This window comes from Ahaetulla prasina, chromosome 2 (genome assembly GCF_028640845.1).
Source record: "Ahaetulla prasina isolate Xishuangbanna chromosome 2, ASM2864084v1, whole genome shotgun sequence".
Classification (NCBI taxonomy): Eukaryota; Metazoa; Chordata; class Lepidosauria; order Squamata; family Colubridae; genus Ahaetulla; species Ahaetulla prasina.
This window is the reverse complement of record NC_080540.1, coordinates 287,082,668-287,102,528: the sequence shown is the minus strand read 5'-3', so window position 1 is coordinate 287,102,528 and position 19,861 is coordinate 287,082,668. Positions and strand designations below refer to the sequence as shown.

The 19,861-nt window shown below is 39.5% G+C and overlaps 1 protein-coding gene across 1 annotated transcript in view; it reads left to right on the top strand.

Moving 5' to 3' along the window:
* DCC (DCC netrin 1 receptor) overlaps positions 1-19,861 on the top strand; it is a 926,782-nt gene that overhangs the window by 561,177 nt on the left and 345,744 nt on the right. Inside the window, exons 10-11 of the mRNA XM_058168106.1 lie at positions 3,904-4,052; positions 13,349-13,487. Coding sequence (XP_058024089.1) covers positions 3,904-4,052; positions 13,349-13,487 — 288 coding nt within the window. The remainder of the gene's footprint in view (positions 1-3,903; positions 4,053-13,348; positions 13,488-19,861) is intronic.

Here is a 19,861-nt window from a genome sequence, read left to right as displayed (position 1 = left end):
CATATTCTAAGTTTTGCCCCTTTAGATTCAAATGATCAATGGCAAAGCTTCAGATGTAAAAAGTGCGCCTTGGGTCCTCCTTGCAACTGAGGTGAATTTATCTCAAATGAAGACTTGTCGATGGCTGCTGATTTTCAATCATTGGTCAAACTTAACTTTCCTCCAGCGGACCTAGTTTCTTTCGTAATCTTTGCTAAGTTTAATTTAGCTGGGAAGGAAACTCCATTAATTAAACTGCTGAGTTATAGGTTCTCTCCAGAAGTGTTTTGTTTTGCTTTTTTTTTTTTTTTTGCTACCTTTATGTGCTGCAATCAAATCAAAGTGCTTCTTAAGGAGGATGTTCTGGATGCTGAATGACAACATGAGTTAAATCTAGTCTCTAATAATGTTAGGTTCTAGAGAACTGAGTTTGCAGCCAGTAAAACATAGAATAGAATAGAATAGAATAGAATAGAATAAAATAGAATAGAATAGAATAGAACAGAACAGAACAGAACAGAACAGAACAGAACAGAACAGAACAGAACAGAACAGAACAGAATAGAATAGAATAGAATAGAATTCTTTATTGGCCAAGTGTGATTGGATATACAAGGAATTTGTCTTGGTGCATATGCTCTCAGTGTACATAAAAGAAAAGATCATCAAGAATTATAAAGTACAACACTTAACGTTAGTCATAGGGTACAAATAAGCAATTAGGAAACAATATCAATATAAATCGTAAGGATCAATATAAACCGTAATCATCTTGGACCTGCCTAACCATTTTAGAAGTTTCTCTCAGCTCTTCAGCTACACAGGCAATTAATTATCATAGGAAAAACATACGTACCTTTGTGGCATGGGGCAGAAAACAAGTATATTCCACAAATTTTGTAAAGATGTATGCAATATCCCAAAGGTACTTTTTCAAGAGGCAATTAGAATTTCTTGTTTTTTTTTCCTTTGAAGACATTTTGCTTCTCATACAAGAAGCTTCTTCAGCTCTGACTTTTCTTTCTAAAAAAAACCCCCCAAGAATATCCAGTTGGCTCTTGAAAAAGCATCTTTGGAACAACCATGACTTAGATGACTGAGAGTCTCCATAGACATTTAGCTATGCACTTTGGGATGAACATCCTCAAATGGTGCAGGAATATGAACGGATTGCCAGAAAAATTGCAGGCTACAGGAACCCTTTCAGCAGTTCCAAACAGCCTCCACAACGCCCATTTGCAGTACTCAAGTGACGCTGATGATCCAGGCAAACCTCCAAGTGGAGTCAACGACTCTCTAAAAGAATGCAACTGACCAGCTGTCTGCAAGGAATATAAATCCTTCCATTCCCCACCATCTAGTCAGAGCTGAAGAAGCTTTTTGGATGAAAAGTGGTGTAAGGTTTCCTTCCTAAGCAGGGGGCTGGACTAGAAGACCTCCAAGGTCCCTTTCAGCTCTGTTATTCTATTCTATTCTCTGATCTGGCTGATTGAGAATCTCCATAGATCTATGCAGTACATTTATTCTGCCTCTTTTAACAAACTTTCCAGGCTACCCAGCAGTGGTGGGTTTCAAAAATTTTTACTACCGGTTCTGTGGGTATGTCTAGGTGGGCATGACATGGCTTCGTGGGTGTGGCAGAAGAAAGATACTGTAAAATCTCCACTCCCACCCCACTCCAGGGGAAAGATATTGTAAAATCTCCATTCCGTCCCCAATCCAGGGGAAGGTTACTACAAAATCCCCATTTCCTCCAGATCAGCTGGGACTCGGGAGGCAGAGAATAGATGGTGGCGGGGCCAGTCAGAATTTTTACTACCGGTTCTCCGAACTACTCAAAATTTCCACTACCGGTTCTCCAGAACTGGTCAGAACCTGCTGAAACCCATCTCTGCTACCCAGATGAATTCCTTCTTTCCTGATCTGTTACAGAATCTACTTCTGCGTGTTACACGACAGAAATTTGCCCAATGGGTCTTACCGCAGTGTTTCTCAACCTCATCATCTTTAAAGTGTATGGACTTCATCTCCCAGAATTCCCCTGCTGCACATCTTAAAGCTGCTGAAAAATGGTCTGCAGAGAGTGTATCCACAGATAATGAGGAGATCCCAAATATCAGCAGGCAGTCTGTCTCCCCAGTTGTACTCGATAAAGTTCTGGTGCTTTTATTTGGTGATCTCATTTATTATTTATCATATTGTTTGCATGTTTTTCCCCTGGTCAGCTTTCTAAGCTGTGAGCTTTTGATGATCATCATAATAATAAATCATTATTTCATTTCTAGTCCTTTCAAAGTGTAGAGAACAGGTCTTTGAATGATATTACTCCAGATGGGTTAAAAAGTGCTATTGCAACCTTACGTTCCCCCTTCTTACAGCGATCTGATGCTAGTAATTTCAATTTTTCCTTACAGGATTCAGGCTGAGGTCCCCAAACATCTTCACAGAATTTGTTCTGAACCTTTTTCAACAACTTCTGAATCCTTCTTCATGAAAGTTTTCAAGTCATTATTGCAAATATAATGGTCCCGAGACTGAACCTTGTAGCACCTACAGTATTTGATGCCTCTTTCCAATATGATCAGGGACAAGCACTCTTAAAGTTTTCAAGCCACTGGTAGACCCATCTTGCAGCCTCAGCCTATATTTAATTAGGTTTCTCATCAGAAAGCCCTGCAGTACTTTGGCAAACACTATTCTGAAAGTCAAGATTCATGATGTGCTATAATATCCCTTGTCAGTCTGCTCCTAATAAGACTAAATACTCCCAGTAACTTCAATCGCTCTTCACAAAGTTTAATTTGTCGTCTCCTGATAATCCTCATTACCTTACTCTGAACATATTCCAATTTGCCTAAATCCTTGTTAAAGCCTTCTGTGTAGAATAGAATCGCATTTATATCAGATTGATTGCTCTGAATCACTTGGGCCCTCCTTCCCTGCCCCTGGAAGATGGGAGCAGCATTAGCCTTCTCCAAGCAGTATTCTGTTGTCCAGGATTTCACAATAAAACTTGAAGTCATCATAGATGCTATTGGAATTGATATGGCCATAATACTATCCTATATTAGTGGCCAAAATTGTGGAAACCTTTTGGGAAAACACCACTTTTTTTTCCAGTTTCAAGATAATCATATTCCACTGCTGGAATGGAATAGCCCAGACCATAACCCAATTGGAAATCTCTGGAGCCAACTAAAGAAACTTGTTAGTCAGAAGCGACCCAGCAATAAAACCCAGTTAATAGAAGTAATCATTCGATCTTGTTTCACATTATAACAGACTGCAGAACTGAAAGACTTGGTTCACTCCATGGGAAGATGTTGTAAGGCTGTAATTCATGCTAAAGGTTACCCAACTAAGTATTAACTGACATGGTAATAATTTTTGTATATCTCGTTTCACTTTTCTTCTTTATAACTGCTATTCTAATAGCAAATCCTTCATAAATGTTATTGCATTACATTCTTGATTAAATTATCTTTCCATTGATAATATAATTTGATGGTACTACTCATAATAGTACCACTACTATTGTACTACTCATAGTAGTGGTGTTGTGGTAACACCACAAAAAAGTTTTAGAAAATACACTTTTCCCAAAAGGTTTCCACAATTTTGGCCACTACTGTAATTTTGTATTTGAACTCCCATTTTATGACCCTGTAATCCCTCAATCTGGAATAGAGTTGGGGGTGACAGAATGGACCTGAGAATTTACTGGCCAGATGCCCTTCCTAATGCCATGGGGAGTTTGCAGCAGATATTTTTTCTTTGCATCCTAGGAGAGAAATATCTGTGTAGGATTGAACTCTCAACCTTCTGAACAGGAGGCTAGCATCTTCACCATTATGCCACCACACCGCTCAACTTTATATCTGAACATCTGAACTATTCCTGTTTATTTTTTTCCCCCCAATACAGTGCAAGTTCCTGGACCAGTAGAAAGCCTCCAGGCTGTCTCTGTCTCACCTACCTCAATTCTTATCACATGGGAACCACCTGCCTATGCAAATGGCCCAGTGCAAGGGTACAAATTGTACTATACAGAAGGACCAACTGGGAAAGAACAGGTGAGGAAATGAAGGCATTTATAGCAGTTAAAATGACAAAAAAAATGGAACGAATAAATCCCAGAAAGGTGGAAAGTTTTCTAAATTTGTGTGATTTAACATCTTCATCCCTCCCCCCCAGCCCCCCAGCCCCCCCCCCCAAGAGGGAAATGTGATTCTTTGATGTAAGCTATGCATTATCAAAATGTGGGCACTCAGTGACATCGGAGAAATCTGGCAGAAGAGAGCGTCACAACATTAGGCAGTAATTCTTGCTTTTTCTGTGTTTCATTATTCAGACAGGAAGAAGTAGATTTCTTAGCAGGAATGTGTCTCTAGTTACTTTGCCAGAGATGGAGATTTTCTGGCTTTTATTGGGCCATTTTTCCCAGTTGAATATAAATTCCATTCTACATTTTGTAGGAGAAAAATGGTATTTGGTCCATCATACATTACAGGGGAAAAAAATTTAGCAACATAAAATTATAATTTCCCTTACTTAGGACACATTCCTACCACTGCTGTTTCTTAAGCTGCAGTCTTTAGAATTTGGATGTATGTGAGACACCTGACCTCTGACATATAGAAAATATTATATGTGCAATAGCATTTTACCTGTTTTTGTGTATCCTTTAATACATTAAATTGTCAATCCCCTGTTCCTACTTACAGATTTTACAGACATCTTTTTTCCTTAGACAATTGTATTTGGGTATATACAGTGGTGGGATTCAGCCAGTTCGCACCGCTTCGGGAGAACCGGTTGTTAACTTTCTGAGCAGTTTGGCAAACTGGTTGTTGGAAGAAATCATTAGGGCAGAGAACCGGTTGTTAAATTACTTGAATCCCATCACTGGGTATATACTATTGTTTCTAATTTGCATAATGTATATTGATGCACTTCTCTCCAGTTGCAAACCACACTGTGTGTAGTTGGAATTGTGCATACATTACAGGTTCTCCTTTATATCCAATAGGCCTAAAACAGGTGTTGGGTTTTAAGTAAATGTAACTTTAATATATTTTAATTGTATCTCAGCCATTTCTTGCAGGAGTATCACACAATCCCAAATTCTATATATCACAATCTGAGAAACAGTAGTTGTAGGAATAGATCCTAGAAAATGATTTTTAAAAACTAAAGTTATGTTATGAGGGATCAATTTTTTGGAAATTTAGGAATGAATAACTCCATAATGCTTCCATAGTCAATTCTTATCACATGGGAACCACCTGCCTATGCAAATGGCCCAGTGCAAGGGTACAAATTGTACTATACAGAAGGACCAACTGGGAAAGAACAGGTGAGGAAATGAAGGCATTTATAGCAGTTAAAATGACAAAAAATGGAACGAATAAATCCCAGAAAGGTGGAAAGTTTTCTAATTTGTGTGATTTAACATCTTCATCCCTCCCCAGCCCCCAGCCCCCAGCCCCAAGAGGGAAATGTGATTCTTTGATGTAAGCTATGCATTATCAAAATGTGGGCACTCAGTGACATCGGAGAAATCTGGCAGAAGAGAGCGTCACAACATTAGGCAGTAATTCTTGCTTTTTCTGTGTTTCATTATTCAGACAGGAAGAAGTAGATTTCTTAGCAGGAATGTGTCTCTAGTTACTTTGCCAGAGATGGAGATTTTCTGGCTTTTATTGGGCCATTTTTCCCAGTTGAATATAAATTCCATTCTACATTTTGTAGGAGAAAAATGGTATTTGGTCCATCATACATTACAGAAAAAAAATCTTTAGCAACATAAAAATATAATTTCCCTTACTTAGGACACATTCCTACCACTGCTGTTTCTTAAGCTGCAGTCTTTAGAATTTGGATGTATGTGAGACACCTGACCTCTGACATATAGAAAATATTATATGTGCAATAGCATTTTACCTGTTTTTGTGTATCCTTTAATACATTAAATTGTCAATCCCCTGTTCCTACTTACAGATGTTACAGACATCTTTTTTCCTTAGACAATTGTATTTGGGTATATACAGTGGTGGGATTCAGCCAGTTTGCACCGCTTCGGGAGAACCGGTTGTTAACTTTCTGAGCAGTTTGGCAAACTGGTTGTTGGAAGAAATCATTAGGGCAGAGAAGCGGTTGTTAAATTACTTGAATCCCATCACTGGGTATATACTATTGTTTCTAATTTGCATAATGTATATTGATGCACTTCTCTTCAGTTGCAAACCACACTGTGTGGAGTTGGAATTGTGCATACATTACCGGTTCTCCTTTATATCCAATAGGCCTAAAACAGGTGTTGGGTTTTAAGTAAATGTAATTTTAATATATTTTAATTGTATCTCAGCCATTTCTTGCAGGAGTATCACACAATCCCAAATTCTATATATCACAATCTGAGAAACAGTAGTTGTAGGAATAGATCCTAGAAAATGATTTTTAAAAACTAAAGTTATGTTATGAGGGATCAATTTTTTGGAAATTTAGGAATGAATAACTCCATAATGCTTCGATAGTCAATTCTTATATAGTGAAATGAAATATAATTAATTGCATACATACATACATATATACATATATACATACATATATATATATACATATATATATATATATATATATATATATGTTTTCTGAGGTTTTCACGGGTGTTTGTATATAGGTCTTTGGTTGTTCGGGTTTTCTCCCGTGTAAAATTGGAAGTGTCTTGGCGACGTTTTGACGAAGTCTCATTCGTCATCTTCAGGCTTCAGCTTGTGCTTCTGGACGAGAGCTGAAGCCTGAAGATGACGAATGAGTTTATCGCCAAGATAGAAAACTGACAATAAATCTCAGAATGTGTGTGTGTGTGTGTGTGTGTGTGTGTGTGTGTGTGTGTGTGATCTATCTATCTATCTATCTATCTATCTATCTATCTATCTATCTATCTATCTATCTATCTATCTATCTATCTATCTATCTATCTATCTATCTATCTATCTATCTATCTATCTATCTATCTATCTATCTATCTATCTATCTATCTATCTATCTATCTATCTATCTATCTATCTATCTATCTATCTATCTATCTATCTATCTATCTATCTATCTATCTATCTATCTATCTATCTATCTATCTATCTATCTATCTATCTATCTATCTATCTATCTATCTATCTATCTATCTATCTATCTATCTATCTATCTATCTATCTATCTATCTATCTATCTATCTATCTATCTATCTATCTAGCTATCTAGCTATCTCTCTATCATCTATCTATCTATCTATCTATCTATCTATCTATCTATCTATCTATCTATCTATCTATCTATCTATCTATCTATCTATCTCTGTATCATCTATCTAGCTATCTAGCTATCTCTCTATCATCTATCTATCTATCTCTGTATCTATCTCTGTATCTATCTATCTATCTATCTATCTATCTATCTATCTATCTATCTATTGTATCTATCTATCTATCTATCTATCTATCTATCTATCTATCTATCTATCTATCTATCTATCTATCTATCTATCTATCTATCTATCTATCTATCTATCTAGCCGGCTATCTATCTATCTATCTATCTATCTATCTATCTATCTATCTATCTATCTATCTATCTATCTATCTATCTATCTATCTATCTATCTATCTATCTATCTATCTATCTATCTATCTATCTCTCTATCTATCTATCTATCTATCTATCTATCTATCTATCTATCTATCTATCTATCTATCTATCTATCTATCTATCTGTCTATCTATCATCAGTTGATCCATTAAAAAAATTCACTACCTGACAAGAATCCCAGAATATATGTTAACAATATATAGCGGGATAAGGAAAAGTACAATAGAAACAAAGTTATTGTTACCTTCCCAAGGTTATGTAGCTCCATTATTTTTCAATATCCTGTTCTCTCACATATACATTCACACATGCTGTTGAATGACCCTCCAGATTATAGTTTACTTTACTCAACTGGAAATTAAAGGATTGGCAGAGAGTAGAAAATCTTAAATTTGCTTGTGGAAAACAAAACACACAATACCAAGGTAAGGGAATGGCATCTCCATGCAAGAAAAGGTCCAGGTTGTTGTATGCATCAATTTCATAGCTGCAGTCTTTTAATGTAGGTTGAGCTGAGAAGGAGTGACTGGCTCCAAGTCATCCATCTTTGAAGAAGAATAGAACCTGGTTGTTTTTGCTCCTAAGGCCAGTAGCATAAAACTACTCTGCATTGACTATTTTACTTGATGTCTAGTTAAATTCTAGGATTTCAGCGTCTCTGGAGATTCTCAGTCATCCAGGTCAAGATTGTCCCAAGAGTGCTTTGTTTCAAGATGCAACTGGACTTTCTTGTTTTTTATTTGAAGACATTTCAAATTAACCCATCTAAGAAGTTTCTTCAGCTTGAATTTCAGCCTTAATATAAAAAGAATACTGATTTGGTATATATTATGAGTTTCCAGTCATTTCATATAGTAGCCTATTTCTTCTTCTCTGAAAATATTTTGCTACACAGTATAGAGATACATGACTGAATTATTTTTTCAAACATTAATTTCAAACTTCAATAAGGAATTAGTCAACAAACTGAAGATCAAATAAACAGAAATTATAGTCGCACTACAAGTTCTAGGAAACTATAAAACCAGACTTTGTAAATTAACTCAATCAAGAAAAATATTACCTGAGCAAATTGCATATGATAGTTGTACATATTTTGACGCAATCAATTTCTGATTTCCCCTAAACTCTTACTGTCGATTTCCATATTAATTTTGCCCTAAACGGTTCTTGCAAGTTTTGTAATTTCTCCCATTAGAGAATTCCTGCAGAAGGTGGACGGATTTAATCAAGTAACTAAAGATTACTAGCCAGCATGTTATAAACGAATACTTTTTTTTTAAAAAATCACATTGTAATCAATGCTGACATTGTTGCCCAGTGATGTGCTTATTTGAGAATAAATAAATTTAAAAGTCTTTGTTCGTAAGTTCACAATATATAACTTATTAGAGCATTGGTCAGCCATAAAGTAATGATTTCGACTCTTTAAGTGCTTAAAGAGCCAGTCTCATTAAAATATTTTACAATGCAGAAACTACGTTGAAATTTGGAGAATTTTATTTGAGATATTAGAAGATATTGCATAGGGAGAAACAAAACGTTATCAGATCTCATGAAAGAACCCCTAAACTTCAAAGTTTTAACTTTGCTTTCTCTGTTTTGGTGGTCAAGGCATGTGTAGGATAATGTAAAGCGGATGTTGGGAAAAAAAAGGTAACAAGGCCAAATTTAGAAACCAAAAGTCATGGATGCAGTTGTCATGTTAGTTTCCTTAAAACAAACAAACAAAAAAATATTTTTATTTCTTGGGGTTCTAGCTCAATGCTAAAAGTTCTTGGTTTGTAAGTTGAATGTTCAATTACCGAGAATGAATTTTTAGGAAGAAAAGCAAACTTGCTAAAACCCTGTAAAGCTTCTCTCTTTTAATATTCAGCAATACTACATGGACCTCTCTGACTTTATGAGCCAAACCAGATACAATTCATTACTTGTAACTTGGAAGCTGTTCCATTATCCCTGGATTTTACTTTCTAATCAATGGACGTCTGTTAATGCTAGTGCTTAGTTTCTTATAGCTCTTAGATCAAGGTAGTAATCTTATTGGCAAGCAAATTGGTTAAAGTAACTAATTAAATTGGTTATCAGATCTTCAGCCAGAGTTAATCTATTTGCAGACAATGAAATGTTATGATTTGAGGACCCTCTGGATTTGCTTCTGGGTTCCACAAGAGACCCTCACATGGGTGGGTGATAATTCCTCAATGATTCATTCATCAGTTTGGACTTCCTTTCCCAGAGAGTAATATCTCGATATTTTCTCTAACATCTTTTACAAGAGCTAGTGGGGATTTGAACTGATTGGGTGGGAGCTTGGCTGTGCTCTGATTGGATGGGGGGGGTTTGTGCTCTGATTGGCTGGGGGTGTGTCCTGTGTTGGTGGGGGCTTGGTTGTGCTCAGTCTAGTCTGTGCTGCAGGGGGATTTGAGCTGGTGAGCTGCATAGCTGTTGTTTGGCTTTGTGGTCGTGCTACATCTTCATAGTGGGTGTCAGTCTGCTGCATGTATGGATTGGAGGGGTTTGAAATGGCTAATGTTGCAGCTGCGGTCTGGCTTCTGGTCCTTGGTCGTGCTTCATGATCAGTGTGGGTTTGGGTCTGCTTTCTGGGTGGATGTGCGGTGGTGACATCCTGTGTGGACCTCGTGAGTGTGGGTCTGGTGTCATTCCTCGTGTTAGGGACTCGTTTGTCAATAAGGGCGGGTTTCCAAATGGCTGGTAGGCGGGAGGTGTCATCTCGTTTGTTCATGCTGTGTGGGCGTTTTTCTATCTCAATGGCTTCTCTGATTATTCTGTTGTTAAAGTGTTCAGTTTTGGCGATAGTTCTGGTCTTTTTAAAGTCAATATCGTGTCCTGTGACTTTAAAGTGTTGGACCAGGGAAGAAGTTAGTTCCTCTTTTTGAATGAGTTCTTGTGTTCTTCAATCGTGCACTTATTCTTCTGTTGGTTTGTCCAATGTATGTGGTGGGGCAGGCGGTGCATGGGATTTCATATACTCCTTGATTTTCTAACTCAATTTTGTCTTTGGGGTTTCTTAGGATGGTGGATATTTTTCTGTTTGTGCAGAATGCTGTCTTGATGTTATGTTTGTGGAGGATCTTGCTGATTCTGTCTGTGGTGCCTTTTATATATGGGAGGAGGGCTGTGCCGTTTTCTTGTTCTCTGTCTTGGATTTTAGTGGGGGGTTCTTTTTGGATTAGCTTGGTAATCTTATTTGTTTGGAATCCATTGGATGTTAGTACGTTAGTGAGAGTGTCTAGTTCGGGTTTTAGGTGTTGTTCATCAGCTAAGCATTTTGTTCTGGAGATGAGTGTCTTGGCTACGGAGTTGATCTGTGCTGGGTGGTGGTGTGAGAGTGCATGCAGATAGCGGTTTGTGTGTGTATTCTTCTGGTAGATGGTGTGTCCTAGGAGCCATTGGGTTTCTGTAGACTAAGACATCTAGGAAGGAAGTTGGTTATTAACTTCTGTTTCCATGGTGAACTGTATTTTGGGGTGTAGGCTATTGAGGTGTGTGAGGAAGTTGTCAAGTTTTTCTTTCCCGTGTGGCCAGATTATGAAGGTGTCGTCTACATATCTGAGCCAGAGTTTGGGTTTGTGATCAGATTTTTCTAGTGCTTGGGTTTCAAAGTGTTCCATGTAGAGTTGGCAATGACAGGTGAGAGGGTGATCCCATGGGTGCTCCTTCTATTTGTTTGTATTTTGTCCATTATAGATGAAGTATGTGTTGGATAGGCAGTGGTTGGTCAGATCTAGGATGTGCTTGGGGGGGTTATATTTGTTTTGGATAGCTGTCAAGGCTTCTTTGATTGGCACTTGGGTGAAGAGGGATATGACATCAAAGCTCACGAGTAGGTCGCTGGGCTGTAAGTTTTGTTTCTTTATGATCTCTATGAACTGGAATGAGTTTTTTACGTGTGAGGTGATGGATTCTGCATAGGGCTGTAGTTGTTTGGCGAGAAATTTGGCTAGGTTTTGTAGAGGTGAGCCTATGGAGCTGACTATGGGTCTGAGTGGGGTTCCTTCTTTGGGGAGGCCATAGAGCTTAGGGCATCTGGATGATTTCTCTCTGGGAATGATTCTTTGTTGGATTTCTTCGCTCATGGGGGAGGCTTCTATTTTGGATCTAGTGGGATTTTCTAGGTAGGTGGTGGGGTCTGTGTTTAGGGGCTTGTATGCAGGGTCTTGGAGTAGGTTGGTTAATTTGGTTTGGTAGTCAGATGTGTTCATAACCACCGTGGCGTTGCCCTTGTCTGCTGGTAGGATTATTATGCTGGTATCTTTTTTCAGGTTAAGTAGTGCTGTCTGTTCCTCTTTGGGTAAGTTGCTTTTGGGTGGCTTGCTGGTGCAGAGGATGTTGGAGATCTCGAGTCTGATTTTGTTAGCGTCATCGGGGTTGATTTTGGTCAGGCTGGTTTCAACTCCGCATATAATGCTTTCAGTGGGGATGTATTTGGGAGTGACTGCAAAGTTGAATCCTTTGGAAAGGACATCGGTTTCAGCTTTGGTGAGGATCCTATCTGAGATGTTATGCACTGTTTGTTTCATGTGTTGCTGTGAGGGTGGAGGGGTTTGTTTCTGGCGTTCTTGTAGTCTTCGGAGTTTGTTGGTGTGCGTGTCTGTCTTGAGGGTGGTCTGTGTTTCGGCTCTCCAGACGGCAAGTTGTTTGGATTTGTCCCAAAGTGCAGGGTGCATCTTGTTGCTGAGTTTGAGGTGAAGTGTGAGGAGATCTTTGTTGATTTGATCTAGGAGGAATCTTTTTGTGTGAAGTTCATTTCTGATTAAGGCCAATTCTGTTCTTTTAGGATCGTTTGGTGGCTGCAGAGTTGGAGTGGAATTTCAATTGGAAGCATTTGGGGATTAAATTTTGATCATGGCAGTTTCAGAGGAATGCGAGGTCACATAAAATGGAAGCTCTTTGGACTTCTAGTTTTCATAGGTCCTGGTCAGATGGTGGATTTCCTCCCGTAGAGGTGCAATATTTGTTTTCTGAGGTTTTCACGGGTGTTTGTATATAGGTCTTTGGTTGTTGGGTTTTCTCCGTGTAAAATTGGAAGTGTCTTGGCGATGTTTGACGAAGTCTCATTCGTCATCTTCAGGCTTCAGCTCGTGCTTCTGGGAGCAATGTGTGATCGCAGCTGTTTCTTCCTTTTAACTGCTAGTGGGGATTTGAACTGATTGGGTGGGAGCTTGGCTGTGCTCTGATTGGATGGGGGGGGGTTTGTGCTCTGATTGGATGGGGGTGTGTCCTGTGTTGGTGGGGGCTTGTTTGTGCTCAGTTTAGTCTGTGTTGCAGGGGGATTTGAGCTGGTGAGCTGCATAGCTGTTGTTTGGCTTTGTGGTCATGCTACATCTTCATAGTGGGTGTCAGAACCATAGTGGGTGCTTCTGGGAGCACGAAACTGAAGCCTGAAGATGACGAATGAGACTTCGTCGAAACGTCGCCAAGACACTTCCAATTTTACGCGGGAGAAAACCCGAATAACCAAAGACCTACATACAAATACCCGCGAAAACCTCAGAAAACATGTGTGTGTGTGTGTATGTGTGTGTGTGTGTGTATAATATTTATTTTATCTATCTATCTATCTATCTATCTATCTATCTATCTATCTATCTATCTATCTATCTCTATTTACTGTATCTATCTATCACAATGTTCTAATCTAGTATTTTCATGCTGTCATATTTTTATGGATTTTTTGTTTATTCTTTTCTGCATCCAGACTGTAGAAGTTAATGGTGTATCGTACAAGCTGGAAGGTCTGAAAATATTCACAGAATACACTCTCCGCTTTCTGGCTTACAATCATTATGGCCCAGGAATATCAACTGAAGGCCTGACAGTTAGAACTCTTTCAGATGGTAAGTTAGAGCTACGAAACATTAGGATGTACAATTAATCAGACCTGATTAATGTAATTTGAAACAAGTGTCAGCTTGGTTTGGAAACCCAGTGGCATTTGACGAAATATCTGGACTTATACTCTTCTGAATCAATGACTTGTTGATATGGTTCAGAGAATGAATTTGGTTTCCTAATTCACTCAGACTACCTTCCAATTAGATCTTCAAACTAGATTCTCATGGTCATAAATACTGCTATTTAGTTCTCCTCTTTCTTCATTATATATTCAGGTGTTGGCAACTTTTGCACATCATAAAACACTTGGTAGTTTATCCTCCTGAAAGGACATTGAATGGTAGATTGGATCATCCACTTATTCCCTGGTTATATTTTGAAAATTGTTGTTGAATATATGCCAAACAGAAAAAGAAAGAGAAAGCAAAAGACATATGGAATTAGGGATTTTGCTGGATAAGTTTTGGATATCCTATATAACATGAGAATATTAATGAATGAAATCAGTGTCTGTCTGTCTGTCTGTCTGTTATCTATCTATCTATCTATCTATCTATCTATCTATCTATCTATCTATCTATCTATCTATCTATCTATCATCTATCTATCTGTCTATCTATCATCAGTTGATCCATTAAAAAAAAATTCACTACCTGACAAGAATCCCAGAATATATGTTAATGAATGTATAGCGGGATAAGGAAGAGAGTACAATAGAAACAAAGTTTATGTTACCTTCCCAAGGTTATGTAGCTCCATTATTTTCAATATCCTGTTCTCTCACATATACATTCACACATGCTGTTGAATGACCCTCCAGATTATGGTTTACTTTACTCAACTGGAAATTAAAGGATTGGTAATAGAGAGTAGAAAATCTTAAATTTGCTTGTGGAAAACAAAACACACAATACCAAGGTAAGGGAATGGCATCTCCATGCAAGAAAAGGTCCAGGTTGTTGTATGCATCAATTTCATAGCTGCAGTCTTTTAATGTAGGTTGAGCTGAGAAGGAGTGACTGGCTCCAAGTCATCCATCTTTGAAGAAGAATAGAACCTGGTTGTTTTTGCTCCTAAGGCCAGTAGCATAAAACTACTCTGCATTGACTATTTTACTTGATGTCTAGTTAAATTCTAGGATTTCAGCGTCTCTGGAGATTCTCAGTCATCCAGGTCAAGAGTGTCCCAAGAGTGCTTTGTTTCAAGATGCAACTGGACTTTCTTGTTTTTTATTTGAAGACATTTCAAATTAACCCATCTAAGAAGTTTCTTCAGCTTGAATTTCAGCCTTAATATAAAAAGAATACTGATTTGGTATATATTATGAGTTTCCAGTCATTTCATATAGTAGGCTATTTCTTCTTCTCTGAAAATATTTTGCTACACAGTATAGAGATACATGACTGAATTATTTTTTCAAACATTAATTTCAAACTTCAATAAGGAATTAGTCAACAAACTGAAGATCAAATAAACAGAAATTATAGTCGCACTACAAGTTCTAGGAAACTATAAAACCAGACTTTGTAAATTAACTCAATCAAGAAAAATATTACCTGAGCAAATTGCATATGATAGTTGTACATATTTTGACGCACTCAATTTCTGATTTCCCCTAAACTCTTACTGTCAATTTCCATATTAATTTTGCCCTAAACGGTTCTTGCAAGTTTTGTAATTTCTCCCATTAGAGAATTCCTGCAGAAGGTGGACGGATTTAATCAAGTAACTAAAGATTACTAGCCAGCATGTTATAACGTAACTACTTTTTTTTAAAAAAAAATCACATTGTAATCAATGCTGCACATTGTTGCCCAGTGATGTGCTTATTTGAGAATAAATAAATTTAAAAGTCTTTGTTCGTAAGTTCACAATATATAACTTATTAGAGCATTGGTCAGCCATAAAGTAATGATTTCGACTCTTTAAGTGCTTAAAGAGCCAGTCTCATTAAAATATTTTTACAATGCAGAAACTACGTGAAATTTGGAGAATTTTATTTGAGATATTAGAAGATATTGCATAGGGAGAAACAAAACGTTATCAGATCTCATGAAAGAACCCCTGGGAAACTTCAAAAGTTTTAACTTTGCTTTCCTCTCTGTTTTGGTGGTCAAGGCATTGTGTAGGATAATGTAAAGCGGATGTTGGGAAAAAAAGGTAACAAGGCCAAATTTAGAAACCAAAAGTCATGGATGCAGTTGTCATGTTAGTTTCCTTAAAACAAAACAAAACAAAAAAATATTTTTATTTCTTGGGGTTCTAGCTCAATGCTAAAAGTTCTTGGTTTGTAAGTTGAATGTTCAATTACCGAGAATGAATTTTTAGGAAGAAAAGCAAACTTGCTAAAACCCTGTAAAGCTTCTCTCTTTTTAATATTCAGCAATACTACATGGACCTCTCTGACTTTTTTATGAGCCAAACCAGATACAATTCATTACTTGTAACTTGGAAGCTGTTCCATTATCCCCTGGATTTTACTTTCTAATCAATGGACGTCTGTTAATGCCTAGTGCTTAGTTTCTTATAGCTCTTAGATCAAGGTAGTAATCTTATTGGCAAGCAAATTGGTTAAAGTAACTAATTTAAATTGGTTATCAGATCTTCAGCCAGAGTTAATCTGTTGCAGACAATGAAATGTTATGATTTGAGGGACCCTCTGGATTTGCTTCTGGGTTCCACAAGAGACCCTCACATGGGTGGGTGATAATTCCTCAATGATTCATTCATCAGTTTGGACTTCCTTTCCCAGAGAGTAATATCTCGATAAACCCCCTTTCTCTAACATCTTTTACAAGAGCTAATGGATGAAACAAATCAAGTAGAGAAGCAACCTAGAACTAAGGAGAATTCCTGACAATTGTTAGAACAATTGATCAGTGGAATGACTTGTCTCCACAACACTCATTTGCAGTACTCAAGTGACGCTGATGACCTAGGCAAACCTCAAGTGGAGACAGAGACTGTCTAAAAGAATGAAAATGACCAGCTGTCTACAAGGAATATAAATCCTTCCATTCCCTACCATCCAGTCAGAGCCGAAGAAGCTTTTTGGATGAGAAGTGAAACATCTTCAAAGAAACACAAGAATATCAGTTGCCTCTTGAAAAACCACTTTATGTCTAGTTTAATGAAAAGAAGGAATAGGGGAGACATGATAACAGTGTTCCAATATCTCAGGGGCTGCCACAAAGAAGAGGGAGTCAAGCTATTCTCCAAAGCACCCGAGGGCAGGAGAAGATGCAATGGGTGGAAACTAATCGAGGAGAAAACCAATCTAGAACTAAGGAGAAATTTCATGACAGGTAGAACAATTAATCAGTGGAATAATTTGCCTCCAGAAGTTGTGAATGCTCCAACACTGGAGGTTTTTAAGAAGAGTGTTATGTTCGGGAAGTAATGAGGCTGGAGACCAGGGTAGTGACAACAGCTCTTTAATATAGGGTGAACCCAGCGACAGGCTGGGCGAAAACCCTCTCCTTTTATACAGTTCTGTTGGAGGTTTTGACCAATCAGCAACGTGCTGATTTCCCGCTCAAATATTTAAAGGTACAACTCTAATACATAACACTCCTCCCCTCCCAGAAAACACTTTGCCTCTATTTACATAAATATTTACATGTTATTTTTCGACGTAGTCACGCAAATAACCTGGGCGTCTCCTAGTCCTATCTGACCTGCGCGGTTCAGTTCTGGGTGGTGTTTTGAGCTGGTCGGAGGGGCTGTTTTCTCCTCCTAGCACTTTCTCTGGGCCAACGGGCTCCGGATTATTGGCCGACTCTTTTTCTTGGCCATCGGGCCTTGGATTACTTTTTTCAATTTCCCTGCCGCTTCCCTCGGGAACCTGATGGCGTCGCTGGAACTCTGGGATCTCAGCTAAGTCTTGCGCCTCCCCCGGGTCATTGTTGGCTGTGGAATCAAATTGGTATTGATCATGATATGTTTCGTTTGGTTCAGTTTGGTCGGTTATTCGTTTCCTTAACTGATCTATGTGGCGCCTCCACACTCTGTTGTCGGGTAGCTCTACCACGTATGATTTTGGGCCAGTTACTTTAATTATTTGTCCTGTGAGCCAACTAGGGCCGTCCCCATAGTTTCGAGCCCACACCGGGTCGCCTATGCTCATTTGCCTGGTCTTTTCTAGTTTTCCTTGTAACCCTCTGGTGTGTAATGGGGATTCAAAGCGGTCCAGTGGGCACGGAGTTTCCGTCCCATTAGCAATTCGGCTGGGCTTTCGGTGGCGTGCTTGGGGTTCTGTGCTGGATGGCTAGGAAAAGTCTATTTTGTTTGCCAGTCCCTGGCTTTAGCCTGGACAATGCCTCCTTAGCGCGCCGGACGGAACGCTCTGCAAGCCCATTCGACGCGGGGTGAAAAGGCGCAGAGAGGGCATGTCGGATGCCTTCCTCTGCCAGGTATCCTCCAAACTGGGCTGCCGTGAATTGAAGCCCATTGTCGGACACCAAAGTGTCCGGCAATCCGTGAGTTGCGAATAGGTGGCGCAGGGTTGCGATTACTGCTTGGCCGTAGTGGATTTCATGAGTATGACCTCCAACCATTTAGAAAATGCATCCACAACTATTAGGAATGTTTGGCGTGAAAGGGCCAGCAAAATCAATGTGGATTCTTGACCAGGGCCCTTGGGGCTTTTCCCATTCTCTGACTGGGGCGTTGGGGTAGAGGTCTGGACTCTTGGCAAGCCTGGCATTTCCCTACCCTCTCAGCAATCTCTGCGTCCATGGTGGCCACCATACATAGCTTCTGGCTAACCCCTTCATCCTTGATCCCTGGGTGACCCTCGTGGAGGAGGTCCAATACCTTTCCTTAACTTTTCAGGAATTATTACACGATCACCCCATAACAGGCACCCCCTTGAGCTAGAGCTCATCTCGTTTTTAACAAATTCTTTGAACCTTTACTTGGCGCAGTGACACCTCTCTGTACCCAACAGTACAGTCCTTAACACAATGTCGGTATGATGCGAGCCACTTCCTTAGATGTGACTGGGCCAGAGTCCAATAGTCAATAAGTAGGATGGGTGTCCCTGGAGTGGGGTCTTGGTCGCCCCAGGTAGTGGGCATCGGCTAAGCGTCTGCATGCCCACTTCTTTCCTGGTCGATGCTGCAGCTTATGCGAATAAGCGGCTAAGAATATAGTCCATCGGGTTAATCGCGGCGAAAGTGCCACAGGCGTTGGTGATGCCAGCCAGTATTCCTAGTAGCGGTCTGTGGTCAGTCACGATTTCAAAATTCGCCCAAATACATACTCGTGGAATTTTTGACCCCTGACACAATGGCTAGTGCTTCTTTGTCTAACTGGCTGTAGTTCCTCTCTGGGAGGACATCGTTCTGAGTAGAAGCTATAGGGGCTTCTGTGCGTTTGAAGTCTATGGCTGAGTACAGCCCCACCCCATAAGGAGGCGCCGCAAACCAACACTAGGGGTAATGAGTCGTGATATTGGATGAGCAGGCTATCACTTGAGAGCAGGTTCTTTACTGCTTCAAAAGCCCTATTTTCTGACTTTCCCAAGACCAAACAGTATTTTTCCTAAGAGCCTATGCAGCGGTTCCATAGCAGTTGCTTTGTTCTTTAAAAAGACCGCGTAAAATTAACCAATCCTAGGAATGCCTGCAGCTCTGCTTTGTTTTTGGGCGCTGGAGCCTTTCTAATTGCCTTAACCTTGCTCTCAGTAGGGTGAATTCTTCTTGTCTATCCGTAGCCCAAGAGTCGGATTCGACCCGATCTGGCATTTGTTTGTCTTGACTTTTAATCCGGCTGTCCGGAAAATGCTCAAGACCTTTCTTAACCGCTCCCCAGTTCCTCCATGTTTTCCCTGAAATTAGGACATCATCAAGTAAGGAACTACCCTGGGAGCCCTGCAGTAGTCGTTCCATCAGGTTTTGGAACAGCCCTGGTGCCACACTGACCCCAAATTGCAATCGGGTGCACTTGAAGGCCCCCTGTGCGTCTGTCGTTTGGGCTTCGGCTGTGCGGGCGTCTACTGGCAGTTGTTGGTAGGCTTGGGCCAAGTCTAACTTTGCAAAGACTTGCCCTTGCCCCAAAGAGTGCAATAAGTGTTGCACCACGGAACCGGGTACGCTTTTCTGTAAGGCTTTGTTAAGCGTCGCCTTGTAGTCAGCGCAAATTCTAATTGACCCGTCCGGTTTTATGGGGTGACGATTGGCGCCTCCCACTTGCGTGATCGACTGGCACCAAGATCCCTGATTAATGAGCTTATCCAGCTCCTTATCAATTTTTGGTTTTAGGGCAAAGGACTCTCCTCGCCTTAAGCCTAATGGGGGCTACCTGGGGTCTAAGTTGAAGGAAATAGGGGTCCCTTGTACTTGCCCAGGCAGTCCTTGAAGACATCTTCGAACTC